Genomic DNA, 21,158 nt, shown 5'->3' with positions numbered 1-21,158 from the left:
ACTTTTCTGGTCTCTCAGATTGGAATTTTAGTTGGGTTTGCTGGCACAAGCTTGTCACATGAAGTTACTCTTGCGTCCTCCTTTTTTGTGCAGCATCATTAAAATGGAATGGTTGTCAGGAAGGCTTGCGTGCAAAGAGGGTTAGGTGACTTTGACCTGTTTGTGGCATTGCTAATTAGTTCACTGAGAAGTTTCTTCCAAATTTAGCAAAAGAAATGTATTGAGACATTTAGATAAAGAATAAAAAAAATCAGTGGAAATTGTCATTGTCAGAAAACTGACTTCACTGAAGGTGTCTTCAATAAGGGCAGTTCAATTTAAAATGAAAAATGTCCTTAAAAGTGTTTAATATGTTATGAATGGCATATCAAATTTGCATGTGTTGCAGTGAAGGTTTAGTTTCACGCTTGATGTGAGACAGAAGAAGCACAACCTACTTCTGGTGAAATTGAAATTAGTCTTAGAGAATTAGGTCTGGTTTTTTTGGTTCAGTTCCATGCTCTGGATCGCTACCAGCTGCAGAAGTGCTAGTACAGGCATGAGAAAGACAGTGGCATGAACAGTCTGTGTGATGCCAGATTCAAACTATGTTGATGCAAAACAAACACCCAGCCTCAGCCTCATTCATTGTTGAGTGTAGAGGGAAAGGCTTGAAGGCAAGCTGGACATTTTATTTCTGGGCTCCTTTAAACTGAAGTAGTGCCTGCAGCATTCAGATTTAAGAGTAATGTCAACTTCCTCAAGCTTGAAAAAGAATTTCTAGCAGAAAGAAAAGTCTTGCTATACCATTATTTTTGATCTTTTATAACATGTGAATTTGGGCCAAATTTGACCAAAAAGCCTAATTATCCATACTGCGGTATTCAAAGTTAAAACATGCTGCTGACTAAGTAGCCTGGTAAGAGTTGTATAATCTAGAGTGCATTGACCTACAAAGCTTGTAATTGAATGCCTATTTAACGCCAGGTTTACAAAGGAATGATAATGTCTTTCAAGCAAAACTTCAGTGTTGGAAAGAGTTTCTCAGAATTTGAAATTGGTCACTGGAGAAGTTAACAATTATTTGGAGGAGGTGTCAGTTCTGATTGTTAGGTAGGCTTTGCTGGTAATAGCAGCAACAACAAAACCTACAACAGGACTACCTCCATCCTATGTTGTGGGAAGGGAGGTGGTGAGGCTGGTTACTTCTCCCCTTTCCTTTATTCTGCTGTATATAGGTATTTTAAAAGCAGTATCAACTCAGGAATAAACTTCTTAAGGCAATGTTTGATAATGGTGTGATTTTTGTAAATTTTATCTACAAAATCCATATTTTGGATGACAAGTGCTAGTTTTAGAAATAAACTGCTGCTTTGCCTCTTCTTTTGCAACATTATTCACATGATTTGAAAAGATTTTTGGAAGATGATCTTTAAAGTTTTGGGAGGGGGAGTGTGCTTTTTTTATAACTGTTTAAAGAACTAGTAAATTCACCATGACCCAAGAAAATATAAATATCATCTTAAGAGGCTTTAGGCAACTCTAAATGATTCTGTCACTTCAGGATATGGTTTAGTGGGCATGGTGGTGTTGGGTTGATGGTTGGACTTGATGATCTTAAAGGTCTTTTACAACTTTAAAGATTCTGTGAATCTGTGAATATAACTTAAAATAGAAGCCTGTTTAATAGTTTAACTTATGTATTTTAATTTAAAGCATAAGGATTTTAAAAGGTTAAAAAAAGTTTAAACAGATGAAAAAATGCTTCAAATCTGTGTGTGTACAATCCAGGTAAAGTTTGTGTTAAATGAACTTGTGACAAAATTCAATTTAATTTTTTGCAGTCTCTGTACACTAACTGTGTGAGAAATCTAATTGGGTAAGTATGAGACACTTAACCTTAATATCTAACATGTAGCAATGTGTGTTTTAACCTCCTTCTAGTTTCAGAGAAAATGGTAAATACGTTGTTGTTTTTTAAATTGCTCTTTGATTATAGTTTTGTGAGGGGAACATCAGCTGACATGGCGCTTATTTCTGTTAAAATTATTAGTTCCCTGTTTGCATTATTTTCAGTGATCTTTGTTCTGCATGCTGTCAAAACAGATAATTTCTCTTTTTCACTTTAGGGTGATTTGAATTTGGTACATCACGCAACCCCAAATGGAAAATTGCAAACAAAGTTACCAAAGAAAAACATTCTTTCACCTGAGAAAAGCAGGCACAGCTTAGCAACAAAGAACTATGAGCAGCCTACAATAGCTTCTAAATCACGTTCTCCATCTCCATACACAAAAAGACGAATGTGTGAGCTATCAGAAGAAGCCAGGCAACGACTGGCCCATTTAAACCTTGGTCCTTACGAATTCAGAAGAGAAACTGATAAACCTCCATTTGTAGTCAGACGGGTTTGTATTCTTTCCAAAGTGCTTCCAGCTTAAGCTCAGATCAAATATTGTTCTTTCACTAAATACTGCTCCAAAAATTCATTCAGCTCTTAGTTTAGATGAATAATTTTTCTCTTCTTAACAGTCTGTCACGTAGTGATTTAAATGTAAAATTAACTAAACTAAAATTTCTTTTATCCATGTTAGTAACAGACAAAGATCAAATTCGTTCATGAATATCTTGGTTAAATTCTCTGAGGCCCCATTTCTTTTCTTCCAGCACAGTAGACAGGATAATAGGTATATAAATTCAGCTTGGAAGTAATTGATATTAGTATTAAAAATTCCTGAATAAGGCTGTAAAGAAAGAGTGTCTAGTCACATTAGGAACACTTCCTCTCTTTCAACTTTTTTGATGTTGGCATCCTATGATCTTTGAAACACTTCCTTTGCTCAGAGCTACATCTCTAACACTTTGACTTAGAGTTCATAACCAACCTGACTTTAGCACCTGCATAAGGACATTTTGCTAACTGTCCATGAAAAATTGTTCTGAAATTAGGAATGTATTTAAAGAAACTGTGTTTAAGTGCTTTAATATGAAGGGGCTGGATTTCCCATCCTCTTGGATCTTCCAGGATCAAGAGGATCATCTTTTTTTTCCCCCCTCTTTATTTTTCTTACGATTGCAACAATCCTTTATTTTTAGAATACCACTTTGAATGTGTAGGAGCAGAGATGGGATTGTTCTGATTCTGTGCTATGACATTATGATTTGGCTACAATTCTGGACACTTGTCACGGCCATTGAGATAATCTAATGTTTAATGAACTTGCTTCTCACTTTTTTTCTTTTCTAGTTTATGTACAAATGAATTAATAATATCTTGTCAAATTTTAGAATTCTTTGCCAAGTTTTATTCTACGTATAGTTACCTTTTAGTAATTCAGATTAGCCTTAATAAGCCATTAATCATTCATCAGCCTACTGTTTATCTCAGATATTTTTCTTTTAACTCCTTTTAATCAATTCTTCTGGTTTTTGATCTATAGGTGAAGTTCACAGTTTAATTATAGCATCTTTAAACACTGATTATTGATTTTGATTGCATGATTATGTTTGTACAAAAAAGGAAAAAGCTTGTCTCTTAATGTACCATATCCTGACTGTCATGGTCTTTCTAGATTGAGAATCCTCCTTTTAGGGCGCCTTTACTACTGAGGACTCTTTTGGCCTGGGTTACAGGAGGATTAAAATTAGATTGTGTTAAATGTAACTTTTTTAATTAGGAAGAGATTCAGATCTCTCTTGGGGAGATCTGAACTGCTTGGAATAAATATGAGATACCAAGAATTGTTTAAAAAGACTGCAGTCATTGTAGGTGAAGGGGAAGCTATCTGCATTTTTTTTTTCTTTGAACAACATGATAATCAGAGTTTTCTAGACCTTTCTAGTACTGTTTTTGTTTATGCACAGTAATGCTAATAATACACATGAGCAAAGTGTTGTGAAAATAGTTTTAAACAGTATTTAAATAAGAATAAAGTATTTCAAAACAGACTAGATGTGAGCTTATGAATGAAAACAGAAAAAAATATAAATTGATACATCTGATACTGAGCATCTTAATGGTATTTTTGCTTCAGGTTGAACAACCAAGTCCTGGTATTAAACTTCATACGTGGTGTCCCACACGAGAAAGCACCGTGGAAGCCTGGACCAAGGTAGACCACGGTCAGTATTTTCTACTATATATCACATTAATGCTTATGTTTTCTGCAGTAGTTTAGTGAGGTTATTTTGGTTTGGGGTTTTTGTTTTGTTTTTTTTATTTATTTTTAAAAAGTCAGTCTATAATGGAGAAGCTGTTCATTCTTCCTAGGGATAGGAAGTATACCAAATGAGCTACTGCTGCAAAAGCTGGTTTTGAATAGTTCTTTACCTCATGAAACTTGGAACATAGTTCTATATGATACAAAAGAAGGAGTAGAAAATACGAAAGCCCAAGCGGGTGTTCTGTTTCATTCCATTTGATGAGTTGGATAGTGGAGCAAATCTGCACCACAGTCTGTGGGTGTGTTGATCAGGCTTGGAGTATTGACCATTTTGAAGTTCAAGGGCTCTGTTTCTTCAAAAATTAATAACATTCATTTCGGCACTATTTGTGAGTAGTGGATCAGTGACATACCATCCAGGATGTGCTCGAGTATCTGCTTCAGCATTCATTGGTATCAGTAAGTGAGGGTTTAATAAAAAGTGTGGGACCAGAATTCTAAGGAGGTACCCTAAAACTTGATTTTATTGCATGTGTCTGGCAATATGAGAATTTTAATGAGTCTCGTCAGTATTTGTTTGTTTTGTGTGCTCTACCTCATTTTTATTGTTCCTCCTCACTAATTATAAATTGTTATATAGCAAATCATTGTGAACTTGTTATTTTACATTTGTTCTTTGTAGTAGCACTGGGTGCAGGATTTTAAAGGTTTCACATTCCCTTTAGGGTCATACTTACCAAACTATAGTAGGTGGAGACTGTAACAGACCTATTATCATCTGATACCATTGCATACTTATGAAATGAGTTGATGGCTTCCGGCCAGTGGTTAGGAGACTGAAATCCACTTCAGTATTAACATCCGGAGGATTCACTGGTCACCTGCCTGTGTCTTGAGGCTTAACTGTAACTTCTGAAAAAAACAGATTCCTAGGACTAGAAATCTCAATACTGACAGTAGAGTTTAGTCCTTTGCTTTTGTGCAGGTAGCTAATAGAGGGGTGTCTTGGCACTGCTGCCCAGCACAGAAGTACCTCTTTGCGCTTGGGTCACAGTATGAGGATTGTTCAGTACAGACTGATATATCTGATCAAGAAGCCACACATAATTTCATGTCAGTTCCTCAGGGGTGAGGTGCTTATTGACATTGGTGAAACATCCTAACCCGGTATGGACCTAATAGTTTCCCCACGTATGTTTCCATAGGCTTTGTAGTCATGTTTGTGGGTCAGTGGTGAGGGAAGGAATGAAGAGGTGATAGGAGCAGAGGGAGGTGGTCACTGGGAAGCTTGTTCAGAAAATACGAGTAAGGTAGTGTAATGTACATAAGAATTTTTGGGAATGGTAGAGCTTGATTTTATATTGATTTAGGTAATTAATAGCTTAAAAAATGTGCTGCTTCTGTCTATGGAGAAGACAACGCTTACACTGATTCATTATTATAAACATAGTATTCCATTAAATGTGAAGTTATTGTGTTCAGCTAAAGAAAATGCTTTCCTTAAATATTCTGAAGAGACTGTTTATAATTTCACAATGTATAATAGTAAATTGCTTTAGTACTGTTTGGGAGGAGAGAGAAGCTATTTTGTAAAAGATTTCAGAAAATTTAGGACATTCGGATTTTCTTTTGAATTTCTTCTGGGATGCGCCTTTTTTCTTTCTCCAGACCCTTCTCTTCTCGGCAGCTACAGACCCAAGAAAGCCAAAGTGAGTACTTTGAAATGTTATTGTTTACAGATTGGTTTTTGGGAAGCTCTGAGTGAGAAGGATTTTCCTGTGTAGGTATTTTTGAAACTTTATCTATTATAGTATCAAAAGGAAGAAAAGGGACCTATTAAATATTATCTAACCCAGTTTATGCCTGCTGACAGATTATTTACAAATAGAAATGTGGAACTTAACATTCTATAAGATATTCGTGCCTGTAGGTACAGAACTTGCTTTTCCTTGGCATTAAGTCTTGTGACAAGGCTACAGAAGAGCCTTTAAAGGCAGTTTGCATTTGCCTTCCTGGTCATTCTGAGAGCACACTTCATTCCGGAATTTTATGCAAAGGTAGCACTGGTACAACTGGCAAACCACTGTCCTGTCATTTCACATACTTGCTTTTTCAGATTTTAGCTGCTTTGGGTATTAAATGGATCTGAAGATTAATCTTTTGGTTTTTTGGTGTGTTTTATTCTTTCCAACCTCATTTAGTTGTTTTGGCCTGTGTTCCTGAAGTACTGCAGAAATTGTGGATTTAGGCATTTAATTATGTATGCCCTCTTAGATTTCCTAATGGCTGGGAAAACTGATGATAACAGGGAGGAAGTGAGAAAGGGAATTAAAAGGATAAAGCTTGCTATATGTTAAGTGCACTTTTGTCAGATTCTAAACTTTTATTACCAAGGATTGCAGTTTTGTGTACCATGCGAGTCCAATATATTGTGCTACTTCTGGATTGTTCCATGGCTGTAAATGAGAAACTGTAAAGAAAAATAGAGAATTTCTAATAAATAATGCTAAATATGTCATTGTTTTCTTGTGGTTTTTTTAATAATGGCTCTTTTAATGTTGTGTTGTCCCCCTTATGCCTCTGCCCCTGCAGTAGGGAAGTAGATTTTAGGATCAGTCATTGTTTGGAGAATGCGGATAGCTGAGCTACCAGTTAATTAATTCATCGTGTTCTTGATGCCACTAATCACTTGTGATTTTCACAAAATCAGGGCTGAAGAGAATATATCTTTTTTTTTTTTGCCAGAAATATAATAAAGCTTTGTTTAAGGGGAGCTGTTTCCCAAAGCTGAGGGGGGGGAAAAAAAACCTGCAGCCAGGAAAGAGCTAATGAATAATGTGATTATTGTTGGTCTGGTTTTGTTGTGGGGTGGTTTGTTGTTTTTCTTCCTCAGCTCTGGGAAGCACCTCCTGTAAAAGTCCCCATTCCAGGTAAAAGGGGGTAACCCATGGAGACATTTCAGTGGTATGTTGCAGGTTAAGAGGAACTATGAAAGGAGAAACTAGTATAGTGAAGAAAGAGTAGAAGATGAGTAGATGGGCCTGAGTTTTGCCTTGAGAAACACCAAATAATGAGGAAAAAGAAGTCTAAGAACAAGGGTTCCCACACTGAAGAGAGGTCTGGGGTTTGTGTTTAGACTTTCAGATTCTGAATCTGAGATTCCTGGGACAGGTAAGCTTTTAAATTGTGCAGTCAGAAAAGGTGATAAAAGTCTAGTTACACTAGAATGCCATAAAACGGTGTGTTAGATACCACCAGAGTCCTCTGACACTGGTTGATTTAATTTAAACCAGGGCTCTTTCTATGAAATGAGGGTCCTTGTTCTTTCCCCAGCAGGCAGATACTCCTGCATGTATGTTCAACCTTTAACCTTTTGGTTTGAAAATAAAAACATAAAAACTGTACATCTTGATATTAATAAAAAATTTTAGCAAGGTTTGGTGTTTTTTTTAACAGGCAAAATCTACTCATGGAAAAGACTTTGACAATTCTGATGTTTGCCATGAGGATGTGATCTCAGATCCACCCAACAGACAGTCCCATTCTGTCTCATTAGAGCATTTGGCACCTCCAGCATTTCAGAAGCATTCTCTAAGTTCTGTGCTAAATCGATCTTCTCTAAGGGAAAGGTAATGACTTGGTTTTGTTAGTGACATTCTGGATTTATTAACGTGAGCAGGTGACAACAGTACTTGCATGACTGTAGTTTGCATGTGTGGAGGTGTACAGGCTGAAGAAACCAACAGATCTTTCCCAAACTGTGTTGCCCTTTGACTTTTCCTCAGGCACTGTGTTTGCCGTCACCTCTCTGTTTAGTGAATACAATCCTAATAATATGTCAATGAAAAGGATTGTTGACATCTCTGTCGCTAACCTTCTCTGAAACAAAGAAGCCCCAGATTTCAGGCTGCCAGTGTCTGTCTAAAACAGAGAATACTTAAATATTCACTCTTTCAGAGGCGATTAGAATCTCAGGAGTGTAAATATAGATACATGTCAAGTAGGCATTACAGGAGGTACTTGGAAACCTTTTTTCCTTCTGACTGTTGTTCAGCCTGGTGTTTGTAAGCACATACTTGTGGCTGTTCTGTAGTCAGATGTGTGATGAGTGTGTGTAACATGCTTGGGCTAGCTTTAATGTAGTCAGTGCATTATTTTCCAATCTTACTGCTTTATTGACATCCTAAGATGTTGTTTTGTTTGAGTTGAAGTGTGGGCCTCTGCAGCAACTGTGTGTATATTAATTGACATATTTAAATTTGTTTTCTTAGTAGTCTCCACTGACCCCGATGGAGTTGGGGTGGAGACAGTTTCTAATATCCCTTAGTTCAGTGGTTTCAATCCCTGAGTTAATATTTTGGGTAAGCCTTGCAGCTTCAGTGTCTCAGGAAGGTGGGATGGAAGAAATGTTAAAAAGCAACCAATTATTTTCATGCTTAGGTCATGTAGTCCTTCAAGGAAAGTATTCCCCACCTCCTGCTGAGTAGGACGTGCACAATGCTTTTACTGTACATTCAGTTTAGTAAGTTACTAGATGGTTTTCTGGGAGCAGAAAAACTATATACGAAGCTGGGCCTCAATAAGCAAATATATAAAATAATTGGGAGAAGCTGAGGATCAAACTGATCTCCTATCCTAAATGCTGAAGTGTTTACTGAGGCCCTGCTTGGAGATGTACTTTGTGGCTAGTTCAGACTTGTTCCAGGCTGTTTTCATCCTTAATACCACTGGTACCTCATTTAGTCTGTGCTCACACGGTGCATTTTATAGCCTACACACAGCCTAATGCTTTTTTCAAAACAGAAAAATTGTCTCATTTTTTTTCTTTAAAAAGAAAAATGACAGATGGCAGGTGGGGATTGAATTTTTTAATACTTATAAAGATCAAGTTGGTGTTTTAACATCTTCCTCTGCTTGAAAACTTGCTTGTTTGTTGTTCTGTGTAATAGTATTTCTTTATTTTGCTTTTTTTTAAAATTTTTTTAGAACTGTTATACACAGATTAGGATGCATCTGGAGTTTGGAGGAGGTTTCTTTGTCATCTTGTCTACCTCCCCACTCTCTCCTGATATGCATTAGTTACCTATGTCCAGGGAAGAGATATTGTAATGGTGACTTTTTTTATCCTCCTTCTTTCAACTGAACTCCTTTGGGGGGGAGGGTAAATTTTAAAATGGATTATATTTAAAGCTGACAGGGTCCCTTATATTAATGTCTCGTGTGTTGTGACCTGCTGTTACATGCAGAGTAATTTAATCATCTGCCAGTTAATCTTGAAATTATCTGAATATTCTTGCTTTTTCTCTTTATGAGCCCCTCTCCAAAAGAGATTTGTGATCTTGTGAAAGTATGTTTTTTTTCTTCTTCTTAGAAAAAAATGTTCTCAGCTCTTGAGAGATGTAACATCTCTTCATGTTAAAGATGTGAGCATTTACTTTTTTTATAAAAAAAAAAAAAAAGAAAATGAGAAGGTAAATGGCGTAGTGTAAAGAATTTGATCTCTATTTCATGCTGCTGAGATAACAATGGCTTTAGCTGACCATATACTGAGAGCTGTAGTTGGAATGACAAACATGGATCAGAGGTCAATGTTTGGAAATGCATGCAAACGCTGCTGTTCAGATCATAGAAATACAGAGAAAATCAGTACTACTGAAAGTATTCCAGTGTTAGTGTATTTGCAAGAATACATTATTTGGTGTTTATTTCCTCAATTTTATTTTGAATTACAAAGAGCTTAGTGTATCCAGGCTATTTTTTTTAATGCTAGTCAACCCACAGTCAATATGAAACTTGACTTCCCACCTCGACCTTTAGTTTCCTTTTTTCCTTTTTTTTTTTTTATTTTATTTTTTTAAGTAGTGAGAAGTGAACGTCTGCCTTCTTGGGAGTACTTCCCAGAGCACTGCTGAACAGTTGTTAAGCCACCGCAATACTTTTCAATGATACAGAAATCGGGGTCTTGCATATCTCTGAGCCCTGTAGCAGTTTCCAGTCCCTTTCTGTAAGCCTGCTAGAGAAGACCACAAATCAGTCCTCTCCCCTTTTACACTGGGTTTGAGCCAGAAGCAGAACTGTAAATAGATTTACTGCTGAACAAGTTAGCAAAGCTAGCAAAGTTTTGAATATTTATTTTTTGTACTTTGTTTTTACATTTTTTCATTATTTAGGTCACCTAAGGAAAGCATTTGCTGGTGTTGCAGACTGACACTCAGCAGAGTGATGTGGCTGTACATCTCTATTTCTCATTTTGATTCTAGCTCCTGTGCAGAGCAATCATACATGCACACTCTTTAGTTCCTGCCCATTTTATGTGGCCAGCTTCAGTCAATGCAGTTGACTTATCCCCACAGATTGTTGGTTGTGCATAGATAAGTATCCTGTATGCTTTGTGAAAGAGCGTTAGCACTATGTTCTCTCAATGCTGCTGCACAAAAGCAAAATTCAAGTCCAGTCCTTGCTTTCATAGTTCATGTACATCCTCATGCACTCCTAGAAGATAGTGTTTTTCTTGAGACTTACAGGTAAGCCTTCCTTGCAGCGCTGAAACCTGCAGCAAAGTACCTTTTGTAAAGAAAAGGAGAAACAGTGAGGTGGATTTTATAAGGTAATGACAGAAGTCCTCTGAATGGAGCTATCTGCTGGCACAAGAGAAGTTCTTTTCTCAAGAGATTGCAGCAATCATAGGAGTATTTGACCATGTTATGTTGAGAGGCAAAGCTACTTCTCATGCATTTGGGATCAAAGGATTCTTTTTCCTACTCTGGAAATGGCAGGCTTTTGTTTTTGTTTTTTATCATTGACCTGAAGAATAATAATTTCCAGAGTGAAGCCCAGCTTGATGTCTCTTTTTATGTTCTCCTGGTTATACTGCTAATATGTGATCTTACCTACTATAAAATTTAACAAAAATCTAAGTTCTGTTTGAAGTAAGACAGAGGTTAACTGTGTGGATCAGATGCCCTTCTGTAATATTCCTCTACTGTTTTAGTATAATCTCTTTATGTTATCTTTTTTCAAATACTAGGGAAATACCAGCATGAAGTTAGCTCTTACTAGTGATAGATATAATGACAGATACTAATAGTTAGATACTAATGAAAGACTACATCCTATGTGAAGTCCTTGAAAATTCCAGTTACCAGAAGCTTTGGCTTCAGTGATCTCGAAATGTCACCCCATAATCTTGGGTATTAGTTTTGTTGCATAGAAAAATCCAGACCACACCTAATATTTTAGAGAGTGGCGTCCACCCCTAAGACAGGGTTTACTTCTGTAACGGTGTGCTTAAACTCTGAGAACATTCTACTACAAAGTGGAACACTGAAAAATTTAGCTGACTTTTTAGGAAAAAAGCTTGTGCCAGGGAGAGGCTGCAACTAGGTTTCCTGCCTATTTCTAGCTATTTATAAGTCATTATTTCTGTGTTTTTGGAATTTAGTTTGGTAGTAAGGTTGTTCCTGAATCTTTTGGGTTTACCAGTCTGGCCCCTTGGGGAAGTTTCTGTATATTGCATTCTTTGTTAACCTCTGGAAATCAACACTTGAAGATCAGTTATTCCATACTATATTCTGCAAAATTGAACAGTACCTAAGCCTTGTTTCATATTTTTGACCAACATCTGTCATCTTCATTGGTTGATTTTGCTGCAGCAGTAGGCAAATTTGAAATCGATTGCTGTCAAAGCTGTTTTGTGTGTAAATTAATAAATCCAGAGATGATAGAAGGTAATGGAAAAAATTCCGAAGAGGATAAGGAGGTGCAGCCCATTTATGACATGCTAATGATTTAGTACCAGAATGACTTGAACTTTTTTGGTGTAACTGCTCAGCCTGAGTATTGGGCTTTCCTTGAAATTTCAGAAGCTATCTGCCACTTGGGATTCACTTTTTACATGAGGCTGATATGTCTTGCCCCAGTTTTAAGGACTAGATATGAAGCTTAGGAGGGAAAAGAAAGCATTTACTGATTTAAAAGCTCAGTACTGAATGTGTCTCTAGTGCTTCAAGGCCTAACTGTAAACAGGGCTTTTGAAAGTAAAAGAAACTATTTAGAAAGGATAAGAAAGTTCTACTTTGTTAAAACATCTTACTGGAGGGACAGCAAATGGGTACACAGCTAAGCTGTCAGCTTCTGCTTCCAAACATATAGGCTGCTGTGCTTTGATTTAAGGCCTTGTCTGTGTGTAATTGTTTCTGCTTCATAGTAGTATCCTGGCATTGTGAAAGCAGCATACTTCCTCCACTTAAAATCCTTGCATTCTTACAGTATTTGTATGTTGATATGTTTTCATTACAATTCATGAACTGGTATGTACCAGTATGTACCAATATAGCCTCCAAAACACTTTTGTGCTGGTATAGCTGGATCTATGCTAAGGTTCATAGCCATCAGTCATTTTAAGAAAAAGCAAAACAAAATTGCATCATTTAAGTAGATCAGTAAAAGTGCAGCTCAGCCTTTCTTTTGTGTCTCCAGACAGACCAGTATATACTGAGAAGCAAGTTCATTGTACTGAATTGCCACTTCATGCCTGCTTAAATGAGAATAAAGCAACTCCTCCACTTAGTGTGAATGCTGCATAAATGCCCACTTGGATATAAAATCTGTGAGGTTTATTTCTACTTCAGAATTAAATATATTTTGTTTTCCTGAGAATCTCTCATGTTCCATGTATAAGTTCTTGCAGATTGTGGTTTTTCAGGTTATACTTAGCTTTAGGAGTTCTTTCACTCGTCTCCCCAATTACAGTAGCATTCTCTCCAATTGTGAATCTGGTACTACAGTACTTCATTGATTTCTGTCCTCTGATAGTTTGTCCTTGTATGTGGTTTTGCTCAGCATGAAGTCTGTGTCTTTGAAGCTGATGAATTCTTCATGGAGGCCACGTGCACGGAGCTATTCACAAGACTAGGAGGTGTGATGGTGGGGGAAGGGGTCACGATAGGCATTGCAAATATTCTGCAGTAGACTTTTGCATTAATTCTACTGATATGAAATGTATTCGTATCTCCTGCTGAAATGTGATATTAACATTTTTGCTCTGTGCCAGTGGATGGTTGGATTGTCTGACATTTGAAAATTCCTATTTATTACGGCTCTCAAGTTCTCAAGCTGCTGTTTGACTAGAGTACGTGGGTGGATGTATCCTGTTTGTATTTCTAATGGAGTATTTCATCTTACTGGATAAAATTATACATGAAAATAAGTTTAATCTTTAGCACAATCTTTAGGCTTTTTTTTTTTATCAAGGTAGATGTTGTCTGTATGACCTTAAAAAAATCCTTATCTCATGAAAGAAAATAAACACCTTTAGTCACATTACAAGGGAAAATGGTTCTGTTTCCTTGATTGTACTCGACACAACATCTTTGAAATTAATCTTGAGAAGTTCTCTGATTGATGTGGCTTTTTCTAGGTCACTGAGCTATATTTCCAAAGTGTTTATACAATCTATTGGAATCAATAAACAATTTAAACTGATGTAACTGCAGAATGTTTGCAAGTCCCAGGGAAAATTGAAAGTATGACAAAGAATACAGCTGTAGAAGTTTATTTCGTTTATCAGGACAAACAGTCATTGAAATGAAATTACTGTCCTTTCAACATTGCAATATGATAGTGACACCTTAATCACATAAATAAGTAGCTAGTCATTTTAAAATCTCTTTGTTGGTGATTTGGGGCAAATGGAATCCCTTTATTTATACTTTAAGAAGCTGTGCTATAAAGCTTGTTTTATAAAATGTTTCCAGTAGGAGAGTTAGATTATCATAAAAAGGTTTCACTTCAGATTATGGTTGTTACATTTCAGGCATGATTTTATTTTAGTTTGAGTTTTGGCTGGTGTAAATATTAACATTATGACTTTAAATGTGGTTTAGACTCTATAGTTATTACTAAAATTAGACAAGAACAATACTAGGAAAACTAATTAAAAAGAAGCTGATACTGGTTTTAATCACACAAGGTTTGGATGTTTTCCTTGTCCCTGTCCCACCCCCCCACCCCCCACTTCTTTTTTATGGTTGTAAATTCAGTTTGGGGTATGTGTGAGTGGCTAACATTTATTATACCACAGCGCACACTAGTGGATTGATCAATAAAATCACCTGAAGAAAGAAATGTAATAGTTCTTGAATTAAGTACTTAAATTTTCTTCATTTTCTTGCAGACATAGCCAGGTATTCTCTAAATGAATACAATAGCAAGCTGGGTTTTCTTTTTTCCAAAAGTAAATACATTTATCTCCAAGTATATTTGTAAATTTAAGATTAATAACAATGAGCTGAAATCTTACATACGAATTTCATAAAATTTATTTCCCAAAGGCAATCTATTCCAACTTCTCTTCACAGTGCCAGCAACTTGGATAATGTAAGAATAGCAGCTGCTGTATAAATAAGAGAAAATGCCATGACTTCACGGGTCTATCTTTTGTTTGTCAAATGGGAAATGACTCACTGCATCTAGGATGCAGATTTTTAAACCTGCATTTTGGAGGCTCTTTAATATTAGTAAATGTTTGTAAACATTTAATAGACAGAGTTCTGTTTCTTTAAAGGCAATGCTTTCCGCCCCTAACAAAATTCACAAACCGTTTCGCTTTCTTTTAGGGAAAGTTATGTGAGATCTTTTAGTGCAATAGATCGTTAGACTCTAGTATGCAAAAGAATTGAGCACTATGGATTTCCCATACATGCTCTTGGGTTTGAAATTAATTGTAACTGTTCGGGATGCTAATATGAATGTTATAGCCAGCTTTGTGAAAATTCTTGCCTGTAATGTACCAAAGATAAACAATGTTAAATGTTATTAGAAATATGGAAAATACATCCTCCTATAAATTATATGATTCATCCTTCCAATATTGTGTCATTTCTTGGCACTCTTTATTGAAGAAAGCTAGAAGCATTCAGAAATAGACTGTTTGATTTAAGGAAACTCATAAACAGGCTGAAAATATTGGGGCTCTTTAGAACAGAAAGAGGGATTTCAGAAAGGTCAACAATAATGACCGAGTCCAAATAAGTTGATTAGATACAAGAAAATAGAAGAAAGCTACTCAAAAGCAGATAACTGGTCACTTTCTGCTTATATTTCTATCACTCTCTGGTAATAGAAGGAATGATCCAAAAGACTATAAAGTAGTCCCAGCCCCACCTGTAACCTTCAAGGCAGCCTGGCACTTCCCATTATCCTGCTTCCATCAATTTTAATGCCGCCACGTTACTTGTTTTGGACTGAAACTTTCTATGTGTACTTGGTTTGTTCTTTTTGGAAGAAGCTGTACAGTTCTTTACCTATATTGAAATTTCTGGAAGCTTGATGAAGGTAAACTAAGCCAGGCACCATCAAAGTGGGGATTTCAGAGACTGGGTAACACAGGGAATGTGCTAAATTGGAGAGAAGAGGGCAGGGCTTGCAGTCTCAGTCCCACAGACCCCTCCAGCGACCAGTGTAGTATCTCAGAGTTCAGAGTCATGATGTTTTTCCACTGCATCAAATTTGTGAAGCCAACTATTAAAGCATGTCGCTGTCTCTTGTGCTCCTAATCCATCCAAAGCATGGCAGCCCACTACTGCTGTTGGGCTCAAATTGCAGTGGTGTGGCTTGCCAGCTCGCAACTTGCCTGGTGACCCCTATTCATATTAGCATGATACCACATCATGAGTTTTTATTTTCTTGGTGCAAGTCAGGTTCTCAGAGGTTAGGAAATGTTGAAATGAAAATGCACAATCTTGATTTGGTGCACTGTTTCTATCCACTGTGATGAGAGTGTGTAAGTAAACATTTAATTACTTTTCCCCAATAATTCTTTCCTTGAATTTCCTAATCTTTCTCCTCCACCCCTCCTTTTTTTTTCATAAATAATACATTTTTTAGTCTACTAACATCTGGAGGTTGGTGTGTAACTGATCCTATTCTTAAAATCTTAGTTGCCTACCTTACCAGTCTGAGAATAACTATTGATATGAATTTTCTGTCGGCTTCTGAACTTGCTGAGAAGGATGAGGGTGGTGTGTGTTTGTTTTTTTGGTTTTTTTTTAGCGAAGTGGAAAAAATTGTGCTGCAGAACATAAAAGGGTAAAATCTAAAAGTAACTGTTGGTTTTAAGTCACTCGTATCAAGCAAGCTACCTGGTTTTTAATGTAAAAAAGCAACTTAAAATGCAGTTCCATCTTGTGAAATAAAGATTGTGAATTTGCAGTTTTTTAACACCATGGGCTTTCCAATTTGCATGCATTGGGATTATTTTATTTATTCCAGTGAAAAGAATTTCATGTGTGTAATACTTCCTTTAAAAAGAGAAAAATGAAACCTGATCACTGGGAACAGAATAACTGTATAGCGTTCTATTCTATAGGGGCAATACAAACATTACAGAAATATTACTCAAGTTACAAAATTGTCAACATTTTCCATGTTTTGCATCTTCTGTTGGTATTGTGGATGCATACCGTTTATGCCCTGCTTTGAAATGTTTCTTTACTTGTACCCCAGAGGAGAAAAAGAATAAAATCTAAACATTGTGTATGTTCCAAATAGAAGGAAGTAATGCATGTGTCATAATTTAAAACAAACAAACAAAACAACAAAAAACCAAACCTGAGTCAAAAGCAAGTTTGAGCTTTTCAACAAGAAAATATTTCTTCTGTTTTTCCTCTTCCTGTTGCAGATTTAGCTCTGGTTGGCCTTCACCAGCAAATGGAGATGAGATCCACAAAAGAGTGAAAAATATTTTAAGGACGCACAGTGCTAGACAGCGCCTAATATTTGTAAGTTTGACTGCAAACTAGATGTTTTCTTTCCTCTAAGATGGCTGAGGAAGAGAACTGTGTCTATGGTCTTGATTTATTATAAAGTTGTCCTTTGCAACAGCCTTGATTGTAGAAATATGGATTCAGTATATAAACTGAACTGTTAGCACCGATTTCAGTAGCCTCCTTCTGTGTAGCCTTTATGGACAGCTGGTATAGGTAAGCCTCTTATGGAATATTGAGGACAATTACAGGGTTTTTTTTAATCTGGTTCTCCATTTCCAGTTTAAGCAAAAAAATATGTTACAGATCTGTAGAACATCAAGGCTTAACATGTTGTGCTGCAGCACATCAGCAGCTGCTTATGTCCAGCTGTTTGTAGAGCTAATATTATTATTTAGATGTGTTCTTTTTTCCCTTAATTACCTGGCTTTCAATGAACGGAGCTCTTTGTCTAATGAAATTATGCCTGGGATCAGAATATTTTTGTCCTTGAGTCTGATGGAATTTTGAAGTGTGGTTTTAGACAGATAAAAATTTTTGCTATTGCAATTTTGAGAGACCCAGTCATGGCACAGGATGAATAACGAAGTTGTTCATCTGCAAAGAACCTAGGGTCTTAAGAGTGAGGTGAGGTAAATGAAAGGTAAGGTAAAAGGATGTAAGGATGAGAGGTAGGTAAGATTAACATTAGGAGCTCTGATGAAATTATTGTTTTGTCTGACAATCTAACACATAAATGTTATTGATCAGTTAGAAGAGTCGTGAGTGTCTCCAAGTGGAGAAAGTAATCTTTCGCACTTCAGTTTCTCCTCTTTAGGAAAAGCAGTGTTGACAGAAGTTTGCTTTTGAATGGTGCTGTAATTTTAAGTTACTACTGTCCCCAGCTGTCCACCTTTCCCCTCTGACGTAGTTCGCTGTATCAGTGGGAAGCATGATGAAGGGTGTGAGAGCCCTGGCCTCCCCACCTCACACTTCAACACAGAAATGGCAGGCGTAACACTAGCACGCTGGCATATAAGCTCTGCTGGCTGGGATGTGGTGACTCCACTGACTACAGTAAACCCATGGCAGAGGGTTGGGGCAGAAGTGAAGGTTGTCTCAATCCACTGCTGCAAGATGTGTTGAAGAAATCTGACTTTAGCTCCGAAGTCTATTTATTTATTTATTTATTTCCCCAAATCCAGCCATTCTGGGCAGCTCCTTGTGTTGCTTGCATGCTCTCTTAATCTGATTATTTTCTCATTTCTGTTCAATCTTAATTTTTAGCTTAGTTGTTGTGCTTTTTGTTTTAAACTCTGCAAAACCTTTTCTCATGCATGCCAAGACTGCTTGATCTAGTTCATGCTGTACCTCCATGAGTTTGTATATGAACGTTATGATCCTGTGAGCTGCTGCCTCTCAAATAGAAGATGCCCATCACATTTTCTGTGTTTCAGCCACTCCAAAATAGGTACAAATCATGTCAAATGCTTCTCTGACGTTTCAATGAACTTAAGATAACAAATTGAACTTCATGATGGTCCAGCACCTACATGTAATGAAAGTTTGCACAGCCTGAACTATCTCCAGTGGTCCTTGACTACTTTCCTCGATGGTACAGTAGACCATGACTTTGATAAAGATTTACTAGTTTGTTAGGAGAGCTGGGTGGCTGGTTATACGGTCTCTCCATACAGTCATAAAGACTATTAAATATAATAACAGGTAAAGGAGAATTTGATAATTTTCTTCCTATTTACTTATTTTACTTATATAATTTAAAACATTATACTCTAGAATGACTTACACGTATGCTGGTATTCACTTGTTACTGCAATATTGCACAAATGCTCACAAAATTGCAAGCATGGTATTAGATTCTTGAAGCATGGTGCTTTCTGTTGGCTCTCTGATAGAGCATCTTGTAACTTCCAGTATCAAACACTTGCTGAATACTCACAGGGATTAATAATCAGAGGTGATGCTTCCCAGTTTCCTCTCCTGCTGGAAAACGTCGTGCTTCTGCCCTAAAAAATCCACGTATCGGGGTATTGGGTAAGATTTTTGAGTCGTTAATTACCAACCCGGTCAGAACAATGCTGGGAGAGGACCATTTTTGTCACTCCATTTTCTTCCACTGAGCAAAAGGAATGGGAGGGTGTTATAGGGAAGTCTCAGAGTGTTTGATAATTGTGTACAGCTAACTTGTGAAAGCTGTGCTAACAGCAGCTGATCTGCTTAAAAAATAAATAAAAAAATCAGGTCTACTTGCAGTGAGTACCATAAAATACACCAGAATTAGTTGTTCTTCACCAGATGGCCCAAAATCTAGGCTGCATTGTTATGCAGTGGATGGATGAGGTAAATGAGTTATCTTGAAAGTGAGGGAATAGTAAAGCAAGTGCACTGGCAATGTGGCGAGTAGATTTTGGCTCCAGTCTGGATCCTCTTCCAAACTTTGAAAGGTTAAAAAGTATCTTTTACTCTGTTCATTCCAAAGAGCCTCTAAGTAACCATTCCCAGAAGCATCCAGCTGTGTTTTCCAAAATTTTGTTTCCATAGTGCTTTGTAAAAATAGTGTGACTGGAGCTCAGCGGCACATTCCTTAGGGTGTCCACTGTAGCTTTCTGCTGTGACATTCTGATGGTATCATAATGTTTCCTTCTTTTTTTGCTTTCCAGAACATAGTTTGCCTCTGGCAAATGTTGCGGAGTTTTATTTACCACTGTACCCCATTTCCTCTTCAGTGCATTGCAGTCTGTGACTGCTGAAGGAAGAGAGTTTTCCTGTTTACAAACACAGTTATTACCTTGTACTTCACCACAATAAATTGTGTTAGGATTTTTCCTCATCCATACACCTGCCCTTCAGCTTGTTCTGCATCTTATTGCCATCTACTATTTATTGTCTTTTCTCCCAGTTTTGTGTTACCAGCAAGCATGATTATTTTTACTGCACATTCTTTTTTCCTGGTTGTTTCTTCTATAGCATGAAAGATGATTTTGTTTACTAATCCTTACAGCAATCAGCTTCTGCTAAAAGTGTCACTTAATATCACCTCTTAAGTAGTGTCTTTGCTCTTCAGAGTAGGGTGAACGTGGTTGTGTGTGGTGGAATTTCTACCATCCTGTGTCAGGTGAGCAACTGGCTCCCTTCACACAAAGTGCTTTGTTTCTTACTTACCGAAGAGGGCAAATATGGGTTAATTAATGTCTAGATAGCATCTGGAAGGTAAGATCACCTTCTAGCGACTCCTGAGAATACCACTGAAGGGTCTTTAAGTTTATCGTAGTTACTTTTTCAAGTTGGGTAAGCATGTTCTCAGCCCTGTGTATGGAATCAAAGTATTCGGATGTGTAGAATGCTTCTGTCTGGTAAAATGCATTAAATGGATAACAATAGCTCATTATAAAATCCAATAAATAATAAGTTTTAGGTTCTTTTTCCCCTCTTCTGCAAGAAACAAAAGTAAGGCGGTGAGCAGTAGGTTTCATAGCATTTAACCAACATGTTTGGGGATTATTGAAGCTTGTGCTGTCTGCATAGTTCTTTAGATCTACACTGTCTAGAAGTTCTTTCGAGTTTATTACCTGAAAATTATTAGCTGAGTTGTACTGAATTTAATTAAAAGTGTCCATAAATGGCATTTGGCTCATTACATTCTGTCCCTTTCTCCCCCAAGAAATGTAAGCACTTTAATAGTCTTCTACTAAATGGAGGAAAGTATTTTTGAAATGACATCATTGTAATCAGAAACCAAGGTAATGAGAATTTGATTTCTGTTTTTTTAGGATGATAGTAACTCATCAAAAGGAGACTTGACTAAGACAAGAGAATCTTTGCATAAAGCATCCTTATCCATGAGTGAACTGCAGAGCAGGTATGGAGTTTTTCTCTGACCAAGACAGAACAGTCATACTTAACGGTGTTGCTCTTTAAATTTAGCTAAAAATTTCTCTTCCTATTTTGAGCTATGTAACATACTGCAGTGGGAAAAAGCTTCTTTAGGACTTAGTCCTACCAAGCTCTTTCACCTAATTCATCTAGTTAACTATCATTATGCGTTTCATGCTGGTTGGTACTGTGTCAGTATAGTCTTCATAAAACACTGATTTTGGAAGTGGACTCGGTCATAAAAATGATCCTTGGGCAGTAGTTTTTTTGATTTTATCAACCAGAGAGCAAATATCACTTTAAAAATAACTAATTGGTTATTCTTTCTTAAAAGTATGGGAGTGCAAAAATAAATTGAATATTCTTTAATAATATGGTT

At 36.8% G+C, this 21,158-nt stretch overlaps 1 protein-coding gene across 1 annotated transcript in view; it reads left to right on the top strand.

The window, feature by feature from the left end:
- SPATA6 (spermatogenesis associated 6) overlaps nt 1-21,158 on the top strand; it is a gene marked incomplete at its 3' end in the record, with an annotated part of 39,916 nt that overhangs the window by 15,157 nt on the left and 3,601 nt on the right. Inside the window, exons 7-12 of the mRNA XM_082002959.1 lie at nt 2,109-2,387; nt 4,014-4,101; nt 5,811-5,851; nt 7,599-7,771; nt 16,822-16,921; nt 20,677-20,765. Coding sequence (XP_081859085.1) covers nt 2,109-2,387; nt 4,014-4,101; nt 5,811-5,851; nt 7,599-7,771; nt 16,822-16,921; nt 20,677-20,765 — 770 coding nt within the window. The remainder of the gene's footprint in view (nt 1-2,108; nt 2,388-4,013; nt 4,102-5,810; nt 5,852-7,598; nt 7,772-16,821; nt 16,922-20,676; nt 20,766-21,158) is intronic.

This window comes from Phaethon aethereus (assembly GCF_964289735.1).
Source record: "Phaethon aethereus genome assembly, chromosome: 8".
Taxonomy (NCBI): domain Eukaryota; kingdom Metazoa; phylum Chordata; class Aves; order Phaethontiformes; family Phaethontidae; genus Phaethon; species Phaethon aethereus.
The sequence above is the reverse complement of the archived record's forward strand: the minus strand, read 5'-3'. Positions and strand labels throughout refer to the sequence as shown.